Genomic DNA, 19,267 nt, shown 5'->3' on the forward strand with positions numbered 1-19,267 from the left:
GATCGGAGGGGACTGTCGAATGCTGCTTTATAATCGACAAAAAGGTAAAATGTGTCGATCTGCATCTCTTGGGTCTTCTCTAGGATTTGCCGCAGGGTAAATATCTGGTCAATGGTGGACTTGCCAGGTCTAAAGCCACATTGGTATGGTCCAATTATTTCGTTGACCATGGGCTTCAGTCGTTCGCACAATATCCCTGACACTATCTTATAGGCAATAGGGAGAAGACTTATGCCCCTATAGTTGGAGCATACAGTCTTATCTCCTTTCTTGTGGACGGGACATAGGATGCTCAGGTTCCAATCGTCGGGTACGCGTTCTTCCTGCCAGATGGTGCTAACTAGCTGATGCATACACCTTATCAGCGCGTCGCCTCCGGTTTTAAACAGCTCGGCTGGTAAGCCATCGGCTCCTGCTGCTTTATTATTCTTCAGCCGGTTGATTGCTGTTTTTACCTCATCTTGGCCGGGCGGTATACATTCTATACCATCTTCTGGGATTGGATCTGTGGTATCATCGTCTTCGCTACTATTGGATACCAGCAGATTGGAGAAATGTTCCTTCCATAACCTGAGCACGCTATCTGTATCTGTTACCAGATTACCTTGCTGGTCTCTACAGGAGGATGTGCCTGTACCAAAGCCATCTGTTTGATGTTTCACTCTTTGGTAGAATTTTCGGACTTCATTCTGGCTCCTGTACATCTCGATTTTTTCACACTCCCGCTTTTCCATTTCTCTCTTTTTCTGGCGGAAAAGACGTTTCTCTTCTCTCCTTTTCTCCCGATATCTCTCTCGTGCGCTACGCGTTGCTACTGATTGTAAAGTAGCTCTATACGCCGCATTTTTCTCTTCGGTAGCAGCACGACACTCCTGGTCATACCATGAATTCCTTTGTGGAGGTCTCTGGAATCCAAGTATGGATTTTGCGGCTGTTTGCATGGAGTGGGCAATATGTTGCCATTGTGTTGTTATGTTATCGGGACATAGAGTGCTCGCGTTAAGCAATTGGGCTAGTTGAGTGGAATATGCTGTGGCTATCTGTTGTGTTTGCAGCCTATCGATGTCCAACTTCCGCGTTGTGTCTGTTCGTGCTTTATTTGCAACGTTTAGACGGGTACGTACCTTTGCTGCAACAAGGTAGTGGTCCGAATCAATCAGCCCAATCATGAACATCATCATCATAAACATCATAAACATCATAAACATCATAAGGGAGAACAAAACTCACGTTCGTGAGAAAAGTAGCTATCATAAATGTCAAAAAAGTGAGAATGTGAGGCAATTTTCTCTCACCACAGAAATCAAGGTGAGTTGAACAAAAAAATGTAACTATGGACATTTTTTATAGAAAAAATCGACAAGAAACGAATCTTTTGCAATGATAATCAATTGTATTTATTTGTGTTTTACGTTAAAGGTAACAAATAAAAAATAATTAGAAATTTTTTTGGCAACATGTTCATCCGTGTATCAATGAAGCAAGGAAGACCTCAATCGAGTTTGGCGTAATTTGGAGGTGGAGTTGAAGTTGGCCAAAATTTTTCAGATATGGGAAGCGGTTCAGAATCATATGACGAGAACAGGAATGGAAGAGGATCCTATCAGGAGCAACACCTTTCTGAAATTTTTTTGTAGGTACTTCGCTAAGGTTCCCAGCAAAATATTCGATGCCAAAGATTCTATTCAAGCATGAGTGCAAGTTATATGTCACCTTTTTACCACCTTCGCCCATTCTTTTTACAAGACTGTGACCCCTAAAAGATCCAAATCATTTTGGATGGCATCTTCAATAACCCAGTGGAATGGTATCTTAACAACCACCTTGGCATGGCATATTCCACGAACAAGCCACAATAGGAAGGATTAAATTCATAAAAAAGGGCATGTTTATATTATATAGCCTTTTGCAGGGTTAACCTTCTTGAAAATTGAGAAATTGTATTTAAAATCCATGAAATTGGTTCAAATGTTGAATAGGATCCGAATTTCACGAATTGTACTTAGCATTCATATGATTGGTCCTATTGCTGGAGAAGAGATCGGATGTTTCACGTATTTATTTACAATTCTTGAAATTCCTTCCAAATGCTGAAAATGGGATCTTTCACAACTTCATTTGAACATCGCATGGAACGACTTCCACAAAATTTTGCTTGGTTTTCTTTGTATTCCTCAGCGTTTGTCGTTTCGCACATCATTCAAAATGCAATATTAAACATTTTCATTTCTTTTTGCCATTTAATGACCTTTAAACGGTTTTTGTTCACTTTTTTGCAAATTGCAGAAATTCTTCGGGCGTAAATAAACAATTTTTACATATGTATGTATGTATCTGTCAAAACAAAACAAAAACAGCTGTTACAGATGTTGCCACATATCAAACATTTAATATTTTTATCATTTACCAAGTATTTTTAAAGTGGATTGTTGATAAAAATTATTTTTCGTTTTAAAAATATTAATTTAATTTAAAATAAATTAATGTTTTATAGAAAAAATTACGAATTTAGTTATTGCAAAATTATTTGTAAATAAAATAACGATATGGCAACGCAAATTATATTTTCAAGGGTTCACAAAATGCGGCACTATTTTCAATTTTCAAACTTGTGAACCCCTCTTCACTTTTTTCGCTCCTCCCTTGTCATTTGTGATAGGTCGAGACGTGAGAAGTGAGCTGCAACTCACTCGTGAGAAGCTCCCTACGTGAGTATTCATGATCGCTATGAATGTTTGCGCCTCGGAACGATCGTACATCCAAAACGCTGGATGAATGTCTTCCATCTATTACAACATGATCAATTTGATTACTTGTTCTTTGATCTGGAGACAGCCAGGTGCCCTTATGAATATAGAGATGATTAAATCTGGTACTGCTAACTACCATGTTTTTTGCAGCTGCAAAGTCTATCAGTCTCATACCATTGTCAGATGTTTCACTGTGGAGACTGAATTTCCCGACTGTTGGGCCAAAGATATTCTCCTTTCCAATTTTGGCATTAAAATCGCCTAGAAAGATTTTAATGTCATGGGCAGGGCAACGGTCATATGTTTCTTCTAAGCGCTCGTAAAATATATCTTTGGTCTGTTCGTCCTTTTCTTCAGTGGGAGCATGAGCGCAAATAAAGCTGATGTTGAAGAATTTAGCTTTTATTCGTATTGCAGCAAGTCTTTCATTCACTGGGGTGAAGCTGGATACCAGATGTTTTAGTCTCCGACTAACTACGAATCCGCAACCAAACTCATGCTTTACGTCATGGCAGCTATAATACAGTGCGTCACCTTTAGGTGTGACGCCTTTCCCAATCCATCGTATTTCCTGTATGGCAGTAATATCGGTTTTGTACTTTTCAAGTACGTCTGCCAATGCGAAGACTGCACCTTCTCTATAAAGAGTGCGAACATCCCAGGTGCAGATTCGCAGATCATGGTCCTTAAAACGTTTGCGGGGTTCGTCAACTTTAGAGGGGTTTGTTTTTCTTCTCTTTCGTTTTTTCATAGTAGGATGTTTTTTCTAGGGGAGGGTTACCAACCCGACGCCCAAACCCAAGTTTTTAACGTTCTTATGGGTGAACGCGCGGCACATGTTAGCTCACTACCTTTAACGGGTGTTAAAGGCAGTTCCCCAGGTGACACCACGGGGAGGTCAGTGTCCACTTGAGATGAAAGAGGGACCAAGATAAATCCTGGGCTTTGCCATGTTAAAGCCGGTCAAGACCGTTGCTTGGTATCATTCATCCCCTACGTCATCTAGTAGAAGAAATTTGAGAGATAAGTCGAATCAATTGGAATTGCCATCTGTACTGTAAGTTGAAGCTCATGTTGGAAAGATCTGTATAATCAGTAAATTATTTTAGGTTTAAGGTGTATTTTCGATTGCCAAAGGATGCCGTAGTTTACATTGTGGAAACGTTAAATTATGACTTCAAAGTAAGTTACAGATCAATACCAATACCCCCACTTTTAAAAGTGTGCGCTGCGTTGAGATTTTTTGCGGAGTGAAGTTTCCAAAATGTAAATGTAATGTATGTATTGAAGGAAGATTTCCACTTGATAGAGGACAAATTGGATCATTTCGAAGTTAACGGGGGAGGAAAAAAGACAAAACAAAAATCATTTTTTTAAAAAACGAAATTTCCCTGGTGTGGTCCGCTGTATAGATGGAACCCATGTGCACATTAGATTTGCACTCAATTTATCAATTAATATTTCAAACTGTTGTTTTGTTGTTATTTTCACCATATTTTTCATACACAAAATCAATTAATCATGCAAATAATCAACAATTGTTAAGAAAATGTTTTTCCTTTCAATTTTACTTCTTGTTTCTTAGAAAATATTCACTGCAACTGCAAATAACTGGTTGCTGAAAAATAGCCGGTTCGTCAACTGAGATACGCAACTTCAGTTGAAGGTTGCCATACATAAAGTAATTTTGACAACTGGTAACTCCACTCAACGATAATTGCTATCGATAATCGACCCCTACGATACCCAAAACTTGGTTCGAATTGGTTGATCTGTTCAAGAGTTATCGTGCGCACCAGCCAGCCAGACAGACAGACATTTTTCGTATCAAAGTGTATATGGCGAATAACAAAATTCCTTTACAATTCCATTTGAAAAAAATTAAAAATTTTTTTTACGAGCACATCTACGATTTTTGGTACAGAGGTAAAGGAAAAAAATCCGGTTTCAAATCTGCTCGCGTTCACGAAATTGGCCAATGCGCGCAAAGGTTATAGCGGTTTTTATTCTCATATAAAGAAAAAATATTTAAAAATGTCTTTTTTGTTGTTATGAGAAAATGTATGCATAAATCGTTAACAGAATTCCATATCTATTCGTAGATGTTTAAATAGTTTTTAAATTTATTATTATTTTCGCGGAAAGCCAACAAATAATAAAAAAATTTGAAGTAAATCCAAATTATCCTGCCCCAGAATCCGTACAAACCCTCAAAAAATAAATTAAAGAATATATGCGGAATCTAGACAATGCGTAGAAAAATATGATACCAAATTTATAGAGATTGGGTACATAAATTGCATATTATACCAACAACAAAAGAAAAAAACTTATTGTTGGAAAATATTGTTGCAAATATTTTTTCGGTTTGATTCTAAAAATTAGAAAAAAATATTTGGGAGTTCTCCAACTATTTTGCTAAAATCCCATAGAATAATGAATGTATACAGTTAAAACTTCATCAAAACATATGGTTTACCATCGCGAGAGTTTAACTGATTACTGTGATAACTTATAAGGGTAGGAAATTAAGAGTAATATTAAAATTACAATCATTCAATTAATATTATAATTAAAAAGCCTGTTATTCGCGAATTAGTTAAAGTCGGTTGATGCGCATCCGTTTTTGGATACAGCGAATCAATCTCCGTCAAAATTTATGCATATTTCGATGTTTCACTCAGGGGCCATTGTGTGCCACCAGTTGCATCATACACTGCAAAAAACCTTAAAGTTGGTAAAAGTCGCGCAATGTGCATACGATTTTGATGCGCATCCGGTTTCATCAGCGCCTATCAAAACTACGTCCAAATATACCAATTTTAATTAGATTCTTCAAGAACCGCGGATGTGCCTCCACATTCTATTTTTGGTGAAAAACCCATATTACACGCGAATCTCTGTAATTTATGACACGCGTTTTCGTAAATATTATAATCGCGTATAAAGGATTCCATTTACGTAAAAAAATTTCAAGAAAATCGCGGTTTAGTACGAGGATTTGTCGAAATAATTTTTTGCTGCTTTTCCTATTTTCAGGGTATCTATATCCGCGGTTTTAGTGGACGGATTCGATCGCGGAAGGTCTCATTAGATCCGTCGCTTAAAAAAACTAAATTCACACGGGGTACAAAGGAAATTGAATCGCACTTGTAAATTTTAAACGCAAAAAAATAGGTTTTTTAAAAAAATCACGCATCAAATATTGGCCTTTAGACTCCAATTACTAGGATGCTGTAAGGAGCACACTCATGAGATATGCATTAAACGACGTAGAATCACGAGTTTTATAATCCTAATGTGAGTTTTGAATATTATCTTCTTGCGCGTCCGAATTATTAAAACAATTCAAAAAACCCCGAAATTCCGGCTTCAAAATGTCAGCATCAATTTTAGGTGGATGCAGTGGATATATCGAAAAATGATACACTAGTATCATATTGCCCATGAAGTATTCTTTGAGTCTTTCTTTGGGCATATGTCTATAAAATGTAAGGTTAAGCCTAAAATCGGAAGGGAGCATAAAAAAACTTGTTGGTTTCAACCCATTTTTAAATATTTTTCTACATTGATGCCAACACAGCTTCCACGTAAATTAATTTTAATGGTCGACCTTATGGGATTCCTCCTAAAACACTTCAGTTTAAAGAATGTATATCATACTATATAGAATATGTTAACAGTTCGCGAATTCTGAAAGGGTGAAACTCGGATTCATCGATTGTAAAAAATTTTTGTTTTTCGCCATATACCTTTTCTAGCCTAAAGGCTGAGGGTATAATTAATCGAGTAAAAACGAAATATAGATATATAGCGACATGGAAAAGAGACGTAGGAGTGGTAGGAATACCCATGAACGATTTTGATAGGCAGTCTTTTACATCTTGGTAAACTAAAATATACCTTCAACTGTGACGATGGAAAAGCAGCAAATCTAATATGGATTTTTTTATTTTAAGTCCCAATTAACATTCCATGATTTTTAATATAGACATCGTTTGAGAACGGACACCACAATTACGTTTAGATGAAATTTGACCATGTGATCACATTTTTCGTATGATGCAGACCTTCGGTCGGCTACACGACCGAAATCCTTCTTCCCTCAAAAGTATTCATTTAGGTAGTTCTTAGAACTTTGTAGACCTTTTCAGAAGATATCTTGTCTACGAAAGATGAATAACAATTGATTCTGTTGATTGATTTGGCCAAATTCTTCAAATGATGGGAAATCAAAGTTGTTACGGTCGTAATTATGGTGAGAAGTATTTTCGGAAGTCTGGAGTGGAAAATTCACGATGATTTTATAAACTTTTGTACACTTCTAGTCGTCAAAACTTAAAATTTTCAGAAGAAATGCGGATATCATTTAGGGGCAGCCATATTTTACAGTGGTAAATATTATCTAAAATGTTTGGGAATATCTTATGCGTAAAATATACGACTCTAGGAGACAGTACGCTTCTAAAACCAAAATTGTTTGAAAAAAAATCAAGCCTTGTAAGGCATTATACTTGATTATAACAAGAATCCTTGTCAATGCAGGATATACGGGTGTATCCTTAAGCAGGAGAAAGTACTTCGTTTTCAATAAAGAGTGACTATGCATCGATATTCTAATACAGCCTTTTTGTATACCCAAGTTTTAAATAGGGGTTCTATTCAAATGAGCCAAATTTTTACTTACATTTTTGAAAATATTGAATATCGATAGGTACCGTTACATGGAGGCTATACCAAAATATTGACTTATATCAACACTTTTTGACAAAAAGACTTGTGGTTCATAGAGAACCCGAAGTGTCAAATAAAATGTTATTCGAATGGATAATGTGGGTAAACCTTTCAAAATACATGATATCGGCAGGTACCTTTATGTGGGAGAGAGTTATAGTGCACACCAGCCAGCTAAATCCCACGGCAGCGGATTCTTTCGTACCGGATTGACCCGGAACCACGCAACATCAGCGTTCCGGCCAGCGGCTGCCACTTCTGTGTACATATGTTTATATTTGTTTCGTTTTTCTGTGTTGGGAGCAGCATATCCCGGAATGCCTGCTTCGAATTCTTTTGTTCAGTACCGGGACGGAGGAAAACCCAGGACTTATATATTTGTGCTCGGTTTGTCACATCCGCATCTTCACCCACATCCAACCTTCGGTGTGATGCAATAGATGTCAGGAGTGGATGCATCTAAGGGGTTGGCACTATGTTGCTACATGCTGCGTGAATACAGTCCCCAGTGAGTCGTCATCGGATTACGAAACTCCCTCGTCGTCTGATTATGAAACTTCCCCGCAGTCCCCTCGACAACCACATATGTAGCCTTTAACACCAGCCGTTGTTGTCCCAATCCCGGAAAATGCAGCCTTTTTGCAATTTAATTGCAATGGACTCCGAGGTAAGATCGAGGTACAGCGAGTACAACGCTGACTGAGCAGATTGATAGCTCTACGTTTTGCACGGTCAATGAGGACGCCCCTACCAGAATTAAAGGAGATCGTCACAGTTCGCCAGACATAACCATCGTGTCACCTGGTCTGGCAAATGACGTTACCTGGCAACCCGTCATTTCCCTTGGATCAGATCATCTCCCCATAATTGTCTCCATTAGCAGACCACCCGATTCCATGATCATAAGAAAGCTGATTGGCCGATATTCAGAGAGTTCACCAATCACCGCTTCAGAGAGCTGTCCAATCCTTCTGATGTTCGGGTAGCGGAAAGGACGTCCCGAGACATCATCACTGCTGCAGCCGTTCGCCATATCTCTGCTGGTCGAATACCCGAAGGTGAATTGTGTGGAGCCGGTATAGGTGAATTGTGGGCAACGGTTAAGTCACTCTCGAACACTGGTAGAAGGGAAGATAAGTCCTCAGTCACGTTTGGCGACGTTACGTTGACTGATCCGAAGAGGTGCGCAAGTTAATTCAATCGGCAGTTTGTCGAGCACCCCTAGAGTGACAGGGCGAAGAGAAGAGTATTACGTCGTGAACCACCACAGTTTACAATAGATGATGTTGCGAATGCCATCAGAAACGCCAAATCATCCAAAGCGTTGGGTCCTGATGGCATCTCTATGGTAATGCTGAAGCAGCTGGATGAGTTCTCAACTTGTCGCTAGCCACCCTCATTGTTCCCAAAGTCTGGAAAATGGGCAGGGTGGTCCCACTACGGAAGCCAGGCAAGGATGCCAGCAAAAGTGAATCGTATAGGCCGATTTCTTTGACTTGAGGCCTTAGTCCTCCCCAGCATCAGCATGGATTACGTAAGCAGCACAGCACGACAGAAGCGCTGCACACCATTACCACATATATTTGTCAAGGGCTCAACCAGAGACCGCCGTTTGATAGAACAGTGATGGTGGCGCTTGACTTATCAAAAGCCTTTGATACAGTCAGGCACTCCAGGCTGTTTGAGGGCATTGAGCAGACAACCCTCCGGCCAAGCTTGAATGTTGGATAGTCAATTATATGTGTGGACGCCAGTCGTACTTGGAATTCAGGAACAAGAAATCCAAACCCCGTAGAGTGAAACAGGGAGTTCCCCAAGGTGGGGTAATATCTCCGGAACTGTTTAACCTCTACCTCTCCTGTATTCCGCCCCCTCCAGACGGCATCGAGATCGTAGCGCACGCGGATCCTGGCGTCAGGTACCTTCCCTGATGACATCTGTGAGAGACTGAACACTTATTTAACCGATCTTACCACCTTTTTCCACTCGAGGAATATACAGATTTCCGCCACAAAATCTACAGCCACTCTGTTCACCACTTGGACAGCGCAGTTTGGACGGGAGTTGAATGTAGTAGCAGAATTCCGACCACAAATTGCCCCAAAATTTTAGGGGTCACATTCGACACTACATTCAAGACGTGCGCACACGCCACAGCTATCTGCGACAAACTGAAAAGCAGGAACAAGGTCCTCAAGTCCCTAGCCGGCAGCACTTGGGGTGCAGATAAAGAAACCTTGTTGACCACATATAACGCGATAGGTCGATCTGTGGTAAGCTATGCGGCGCCAGTTTGGTCCCCGGGATTATGTGATTCGAATTGGAAAAAGATTCAAACCTGTCAGAATGCCGCCCTGAGAACAGCAACAGGTTGCCTCCTCAAGTCTTCAGTGGACCATCTACATGAGGATGCAACGATTTTTCCAGTACAGCAACACAATGAGATGCTTTCGTTGCTGTACTTGCTTGGGTGTTACCGTGAGAGCCATCCCAATCACCATCTGGTGGGTATGCCCGACACATTCAGGCACATCAGGAAGGATATACACGCTCTAGAGGGAGAGGTCCAACGACACAGAAGAGAACCCCTAGATCAACATGCATATCAAGCAGGTTTAAAAAGCATTCACACGGATGCAGTTGCTAAGGCCATAACAAATATAGTGTGAATAAAGTCCTCGGAGTACATCCCCCATCTATCGCAGCTGAGGAGCGTCAGTTGCCACGACAAACCAGAGTAGTTTTGGCTCAACTACGCTCGGGATATTGCAGTCGCCTAAATTCTTATTGGGCGGACTTCGATTGCGCCGTGCAAGACATCTGCCCAGTATGCGGGATGGGCCCGAACGACATAAAGCACCTTTTCAACTGCCCCGCCAAACCTACTCATCTAACTCCAGTGGATCTGTGTCTACATCACATCGAAGCAGCCATTTTCCTGGAACTGGAGATAGACCCAGAGAAGAACGAACATACAAATATAATAATAAGCACTGTTACAACAATAACAACAACCAGCCAGCTAGACAGACGGACAAACACAGCTATATGGAGTTCAAACCTTCTGAAAGCAAACATACTTAGGGTACCAAATCAATTTTTTCTTGGAGGCTCATGTTGCTCGTAACAAAGTATATACCCTCTTTAGCATAACGTTTCGTTTTCGTCGTTAATTTTTCCACTGGAGAATCCATGACACAAATGTCAGATGTGAGTCCATGTTCAACTTTATTTTATGGAATAATTTAAGAATATATAATAGGGGAAAAATATGTATATTAAGGGCAGAAGTTATGAGATAAAGAGTTGGAGGGTATTTAAAAATTGTTCCTTCCCAGATCACAGGATCTTACTCTTCCAAATCTCTATACTTGGAGTCAAATAGAATCCGTTCCCCAGAAATTCCTTCTCTGGCTCGATAAGTTTTGCATATATAGCTTTAAAAAAGTACATTTTAAAACCCAGTAAGGGAAGGATCAAAGTCGGGCGGAACCGATTATATGATACACTACACCACCACTATTTCAATTTAATTTGGCGAAGTTTTTCTAGACCAAAATTTGCTAAATATTATCAAAATTTCAGTGCAATGTTGTGTTTGGTGCATAAAATCGGGCGAAAATATATGTGGAAACTATATCCAAATCATAACCGATTTAAATATAATTTGGCAAATTTATTTTTGGATCAAATTCCGTCACAATTCCATATTCAATTGAAAATGGTTATACATGGCGTGTTCGGTGCATCAAACACATGAAAATGATGTGGGATCTTTGTTGACAAAATTCATTGACAGACAGGCGGATATGCGTAAATCGACTTAGAGATTCTATATACATTTATATATTAATAAACTAAGGGTCTATCATGTTTCCTTTTGCATGTTACAAACTAACGCACAAAGACATAATACCCATTAGCACAGTGTGGGCACAGGGGATGTATCCCAATCATCAAAATAAGAATTATATTTTCACCATGGCACAACTTTGAACATTGTCTGCAAATATCATGAAAATCTGTTCAGTGGTTTGGACCAGAATGACAGGAAGCATGGACGTGGACACGTGGAAGCATAATATATAATATATATATATATTATATAATATATATATAATATATATATATATAGATCTTCGAACAAGGATCTTAGACACAAATGTTGAACTTTTATGGGGAAGGTATGCATCCATTTTAAAAGTTAAACTAATTTTGGACAAAATATTAGGAGATCCAAAGCTTGGACCAGGGTTTCGGAGTCGGAGTCTAGCAAATTTTGCTGGAGCCGGAGTCGTGAAAAAAACTCGACTCCGACCCCGGGCAAGAATTTGTTATACATTTATCAAAGTTTTGTAAAATCAGAAATTCTTTAAATCAGTTAAAGGACCATAATTTAAAAACAACTGCGGTGTTAATTTCGTTAATTTTCCATGTATCAAGTTACAAACAGTTTTATCGGACAGTAATTACGGTAATTCGGTATTTCGTGACTCTTTGGATACATAAGTCTAATTCGGAATATTGTAAATATACTCGTAGGTAGAAAAACCTTATAACGATATCGTCTGATTTTAGTTATTTTGAATGGTTTAGCTACATGTTCATACTGAAGGGGGTGTTACTTAGTATTCCGGATTAAAAACCTCCGCGAAGAAAACGTATAATATAGGTCCATGTTCTGGTATACCTCCCGATGCACAGAGGGGAAATGTGTGTTAAAAGTTGATCAAAAGCCCTAGAAAGCTCATTTACAGTCGGATTGATGTAAAATTTTGCACGAAGCATATCTTCTGTACAAGGATTAATCCTATAGAAAATAATGAAAATCGGTCCAGATTTGGATGCAGCTTCCATATATATTCGCATCTGATATGAGATAAAAATTCACCAAAATCACTGAAATTTGACACATGCAACCTGAACTAGCCTAAAAAAACATTGAGCCAATTTTCAAACAAATCGGTACAGATGTATATATAGTCCCATATACATATATTTCATTCCAAATTTTATTTTTTGAAACTTACTTAAATTAAATTTTTCTCAACTCACATGAGAAAAGCCGCGAATGTTTCTGAATAATGCAAACATATTTGATAGGTGTTGGTTTAGTCAGATAAATAAGAGCCCCGGTTATAAGGCGGAACAAAATATAGTGTGAGTAAACCTTGCAATTCCATAAAAAAATATTTCCTATTTTAAATAAGAAAAATTTGATTCTTTCGGAATGGCGCAAATATGCGCAATTTTTTATGATTGAATCTGATATTTGAAAATCAAGCGCATAAAACATTAGAAGAAACTATGGTCGGGAAACGACGGGGAAATAGACTTTTTCACTATTGAAATTGTAGTAATCTTAAAAATTATCATAAAAAATTGTCATAAAGAGGATATCTATCACCATTATTAAAGAGCAAAGATGTAAAATCAATCTGAAAATTTTAAATGCTAATCTTGTTCGGAGACTGTACAAAAAGAATAAATCTTGAGAAATTTAAATTTTCGCGAAAATAATGTCATTTTAATGTTCACCTAATTTCTTAGTTTTCGAAAATTTACTTTTTGTTTTCAGTATGGCTGAGTTCAATCGACTGCTGCATTGGATTGGTTAATCTTACAAAGTCGAGGATGGTTATAGCAAATGTAGAAAAGAGTCTGGTTGCCGTTTATCAACATTTTTTTCATAAAAAACGATTTTCATATTTTGAGTTTTGAGCAACTTTAGGCCTATGTTTCCCCTCTGTGCGATGTAACGTATCTTGAAGGTTTCACACTGCAATGACTGTCATTTGGATTTTTATTATCATTGGGTAAATAACAGCGAGGTAAACCTAACTGATTTGTCGTAAAAAAAATGGACTGGAGTCGGAGTCTGACCAAAAATGGCTTGACTCCCAAGCCCTGATTTGAACCAAATTTGTTCAAGAGATATCGTGCATACCATTTAAGCAAATTTTTTTTAATATTCGGGGGAAGTACCGGAAGTTGTGACAAAAAATGACGAAGGACCGATTGGACCAAATCGGTTGATCAGTTCGAGAGTTATTATTCTCTTTTTCGGGATATTTTCTCAAGAAGTATGGACTTTTGCCGTCACAATTGAGGTAGCGAATGCAAGTTGCTTCAACAAAAATCAAAGTGATTCGAGAGTAGGTCTTAAAGTGAATTTATCCGAAAATTTGTGTGATAGGTACCCGAAGGAGAGGACAAATATAGTCATGTTCGAACCTGATCTATATATGGTAGATATATTAGGATGTGTTAAGTATGGACCAAATCGGTCTTCGAACTTAAACTATGTTTGGGCAAAATATTACGAAGGCCAAATTTTGATCGGTTGATCTGTTCGAGAGTTATTTTGCGCTCCAACCACTACACACGGTGTCACAGGGGCTTTTTGCACCTTTCAGGCTATTTTCTCAGGAAGTATGGACTTGTCCCTGATGAAACTTGTACCGTCGTAGGGGGGGCAGTGAATTCAAGTTGTTCTAACAAAAATCAAAGCAATTCGAGAGCAGGTCCTAAACTGAACTTTTCCGAAACTTTGTGTGGGAGGTACCCGAAGGAGTTGACCGATTGAGTCCATACTAGAACCTCATATATTTCTGGTAGAAATTTGACAATGTGCAAAGTATGGATCAAGGCGGTTACTCCCTTTAAGAGTTATCGAACGCACATATTTTCCGAACTTTTGTGGTGGAGGTACAGGAAGGAGTGAACCGATATAAACCATCTTCGAACTTAAACTAAGTTTGGACAAAATATTCCGGTACCCAAAATTTGGTTCGAATAGTTTGATCCGTTCGAGAGTTATCGTGCGCACCATTCAGCCAGACAAACAGACAGACGGACGGACATGGCTAAATCGGCTCTTAACTGTCCACATTGCTCTTGAAGCAACTTTATGATTTGTTTATATGTTTTACCATTTTTGAGATATATAGATGTTCAGATCACATTTTAAGCTTTTTTTGTTAGGCTTTCACGATTTGCTTGAAAACTGTAAGTCTTATCGAAATGGGACTAGAGAGAATCCTTTAGTTTTTCGCTATTTTGCTTGGAAACCGCAAGTCCTATCGAAATGGGGCTAAAGAAAATGTTGCAGCTGTGAAAATTCTCTAGATGAGTGACCGCTATGATTTGTTTATAGGTTTTACTATTTACTTGGCTTTCGTCATTTTTTCCTAGGTTGTACCATTTTCGAGATATATAAGTTTAAGTTGGGAAATTGCAGTCATGACATTGTTTTATAAGGAGGCGATACAGTCAATGCATTGTCCCAATTTGAACTTCTATATCTCAATAACGGTAAACTTACAAAATTATCAATCATGTAGAGAATTTTCATAGCTACAACATTTTCTTCAGTCCCATTTCGATAGGTCTTGCGGTTTCCAAGCAAAATCGTGAAAACCTAAAAAACCCCCTAAAAAGTCAACTTGAATCGCGATTTATTTAAAAAGCGCTCCGGCGAATTTTTTGTTTTTTTTTTTGTTTGATTTTTCTCATCTATGAATATTGTAGTTACAGAATCCGCAAAAACTTCCCAGGTGTAACCACCTTCCCACCGTGTGTCTGAAACGAATTTCGTCCAAACATACTTGGTGTCTAAAACCGTTATTTCTATGAGCACATTTTTGGCCGTATCAAAGTGTAAATACCTTTTCTAGCCTTAAAGCTGAGGGTAATTATCCAAATCGGTCTAGCTGTTCTCAACTGATGCAATTACCAACGAAATTTGATTTTTATTTATAAAGATTATTTCTGGCTGTAAAATAATTCAGCTAAATATCGGGTTTTGTTGTTTTTAAATTTTAAAACAACAAGTTTTATTTAAAGTGGGATGTAGTTAAAATTGATTTAATAAATTTATTGATTTAATTAAATAAAACTTGTTGTTTTAAAATTTAAAAACAACAAAACCCGAGATTTAGCTGAATTATTTTACAACAATAAAATAATACACATCTCAACAAAACTGCCAAAAGTGAATCTGATTATTTCTGGCATAATCTGGCAAAATATACCTATAATTGATCTGCTTCAGAACCTGCAACAATCTATTGTTTTTAGTTTTTTTTTTGTCAAATTTATAAAGGAAACAATTTACAACAAGTAAAAAAGGCTTTAAGTTCGGCCGGGCCGAACTTTTTATACCCTCCACCATAAAATATTCTGAGCTAAGACGGAATAATTATTTTTTTCCTGTCCACAATTTTAGGCGGAGATATTTTGTGACCACTCACTGATAGCTAAATAAGCTAAAAAAAAGCATAAAAATGTATTCAATCCGTCGGGAACCTTATATGGGGCTATATCAAAGTGTGGACCTATGTTTTGGTGGAGAAGTTTTGTGACCACTAGGAACCTCAAATGTCGAATTGCAGATACTTGGGAAAAAATTGTGGCTAAAATCAAAAAAACCGAAAATCGGGTGGTACCGTTATATGGAGGCAATACCAAAACATGGACCTATGTTGACAGTTTTAGGTGGAGATGTTGTGTGACCACTGGGAACCTCAAATATCTACTTACAAATAGTTCGTTCGAAAATTGTAGCTAAAATCTTCAAAATTCCGAAAACCGGGAGGTAACTTTATACGGGGCTATATCAAAACAAGGCCCTATGTTGACAGTTTTAGGTGGAGATGTTTTGTGATTATTAGGAACCTCAACTGTCAATTTACAGGTAGATCGGTCAAAAATTGTAGCTAAAATCCAAAAAACCGAAAATCGGGAGGTACCGTTATACCAAAACATGGAATTATGTTGACGGTTTTTGGTGGAGATGTTTTCCGGTCACTGGGAACCTCAAATGTTCAATTGCAGGTAGCTTGTTAAAAAAATGTAGTTAAAATCCACAAAATACCGAAAATCGGGTGGTATCGTTACATGGGGTCTATACCAAAATATGGACCTATGTTGACGGTGTTTGGTGGAGACATTTTGTGACCACTAGGAACCCCAAACGTGAAAAATGTGGCTAAATTCCCCCAAAATACCGAAAATCGGGACGTACCGTTATATGGGGGCTATACCCATCTTCGAACTTGACCTGTCTATGGAAAAAAGACACTCGGGTGGAAAAATATAGCGCTCTAGTTCAATTTTTGCGAACGCTAGAGTGATTACAACAGACGGACATACGGACATGGCTAGATCATCTTAGAATTTTATACTGACCAAGAATATATATCTATATACTTTACATGGTCGAAAATGATTAGTTCGATGTGTTACAAACAAAAAACAAACTTAATATACCCTCCATACTATGATGGAGGGTATAAAACAGTACATATTTGAAGAAGTAAAGTTTTGGGTTTCGAATAAGCGAAGTATTTTGTTAGTTTAAGGAACAATTAGCTAAATGAGCTGCATGCTGCTCTTAAATTTGTTTTTTTTTTTAATATATTAGGTACATTTTGTATTTCAAAATAGTCAGGCTTAATCCCATAGTCGTTGTTTTAATATTTTATTAAAACAACTTTAATTTATTAGTGGGAAAAAATTGGCGATGTTTACCAAGGGGTAAGGCAGGGAATACTATAGTTTCAGATCTCGCCACAGATCTTCATCAGTTCATTATTTCTTGTTTTTCAACAAGAAACTTTTTATACCCAAGTGTCAATTGCTAGCTCAAATAGATACGTGCGCAAAGAAACCCTCTGATCGAGAATTTCTTTGGCACTACCTAAACTCTAGCAACTTCACTTGCAAACAAAACCAAATATTTCCCACTGCTATGCGTTCGTCGATTCTCGGCGAAAAAAACCCATAACTAATTTGTTGGTATTGCATACTACAGCAATAAACAACATTTTGACGGTGCCCGGTCGCCAATTTTTTCCCACTAATAAATTAAAGTTGTTTTAATAAAATATTAAAACAACGACTATGGGATTAAGCCTGACTATTTTGAAATACAAAATAGAAGTCGTCATCCCAAACAAAAAACACCAACCCTCCTAAATTAGGTACATTTTATATACCAGTGTATATACATACATCGATGTAAATACATGTATATAATAAAAGTATGTTTATTCACACATATATATATAAATCTACTCATCATTGGTGTACTTACAGCAATAGAGGCCTTTGAAAAAGCACGTTTCATGTTGGGATTCAATTGAATAAATTTGTGGTTCAATATTCGGCATCGATTTCACAACTTTAAAATTCGCTCTTGCAGTATTCAGCCAATAAGGCCAGTGGTTCAGGCGTTCAGTGTATTCAACGGTATAACGAAAATCATGTGTGTTGCCGCCATCCGATAATATTTTGAAATTCAAACTAGATGATATACACATGTCCGTCAGTCAGTCCAGCAATCAGTCGTCCATATAGCGGATGTGGTGATCGTTGATGTTTTTGAAACATGAAAGAAAGAAAAAAAAAACACTTATTTAAAGATCCATTAACATGTAGCTGTGCTGCTGCTTCAGATCACTTGTTTGTTATGCTGCTGATATTCACTTTTGCCAAATACATACATGGATGGATTTAAAAGCCGTACAAACATACATATATCGTATTTGTCAACTGAATTAGTTTGAATTAACTTTTCATGAACTTCGGGGAATCGGAAACCTTAGGCCTGTTTTAGGGTATTCCTGTATATCAAGGTAGTTTTACATATGAAGCTCTTTGGCCAGAGACTAAAGGGTTTTTTAAAGGGATAAAACCTCGGAAAAGCGTACAAAATGTAGTGGTATGCTCTGAGACAGTCTTCACGCCTCAAGCATTTTGTTCACCCCATTTACGTATATTTTTCAAGTATTTTGTGGACGTACTAGGGTAAACTCTACTTTTTAAAACCCTAATGAATCCTATCCGCAAGAAATTCGCAAAAATAGGAGTAAACGAGGTGAACAAAATGCTTAAAGCGAGAAGTGAGGGTGAAGGGTATGCGATTTGCTGGATTAGTGATTCGATTCGTAGTACAACTTACATGGATGGATTTAAAAGCCTCATTTTACTGAAATCGGCCACGTAATTCCAAACATCTTCGGGTTTTGTATTTTTGATAATACCGTCCGATTCGTAGTCATGATAACCACTTGAGAAGACCAAATAGATGCCCAGGAGTATTACAACAGCCACTGAAATATTTTTGATATTCAAACGATGACGTTTCATTGTTCGCTAGTTTTTCTTTCACTTGAATTGTTTTGCAATAGCTATGTGCTATGTATGTATGTGGATAATTTTGTAATTCTAATTCTTGTGGAATGTTTTGCTTGTCCGAGAAAGTTCAACTAAATGCGATTGCGAGTAGAGCCAAAGTAGAACTAAACAATTCATCTGAATATTTCCATGGGAGAAGTCTGCATAGAAATGATATTTGCCTGAATACATACGCATACATACATAAAGAAATAAACAAACAATCGATGGTTGTTGCCGCAATTTTACTCAGATACCGCCCACTATGAACGATTACACAAACCATGCAGATACTATACTGGTGCTGATCGTCGTCTATCGTCTAAGTTCTTTTGTATTATTTGAATGTATCCGAAAATGTCGGCAGGCAATTGCGATTTGCACTTGTTTGTTCCTTCCTTATCCCTTTACAATACTCGTAAACACACAGACACATACACATTATTATCACGGACATGGCTAAGTTGTATGCACATTCATAGGTATAGAAAGTAATAGGCTGCTGTAAACTAAACAAATATGAGATAACAAAGGAAAGGACAAGAAACTACACCACAAACAATGCAAATCCGAAATCCATAGAATTCAATCGGTGATAGTCGTTA

At 37.8% G+C, this 19,267-nt stretch overlaps 1 protein-coding gene across 1 annotated transcript in view; it reads right to left on the bottom strand.

The window, feature by feature from the left end:
* The window catches only part of LOC141402263 (uncharacterized), a 24,127-nt gene extending 5,335 nt beyond the window's left edge, over positions 1-18,792 (bottom strand). Inside the window, exons 1-2 of the mRNA XM_073983168.1 lie at positions 18,448-18,792; positions 17,581-17,789 (exon numbers count right to left, since the gene is read on the bottom strand). Of these exons, the coding sequence (XP_073839269.1) occupies positions 17,581-17,789; positions 18,448-18,635 (397 nt within the window). The 5' untranslated portion in view covers positions 18,636-18,792. The remainder of the gene's footprint in view (positions 1-17,580; positions 17,790-18,447) is intronic.
* Positions 18,793-19,267: the final 475 nt, after the last annotated feature.

This window comes from Musca autumnalis, unplaced genomic scaffold (genome assembly GCF_047663935.1).
Source record: "Musca autumnalis isolate F117 unplaced genomic scaffold, ASM4766393v1 scaffold_4, whole genome shotgun sequence".
In the NCBI taxonomy this organism is placed as follows: Eukaryota; Metazoa; Arthropoda; class Insecta; order Diptera; family Muscidae; genus Musca; species Musca autumnalis.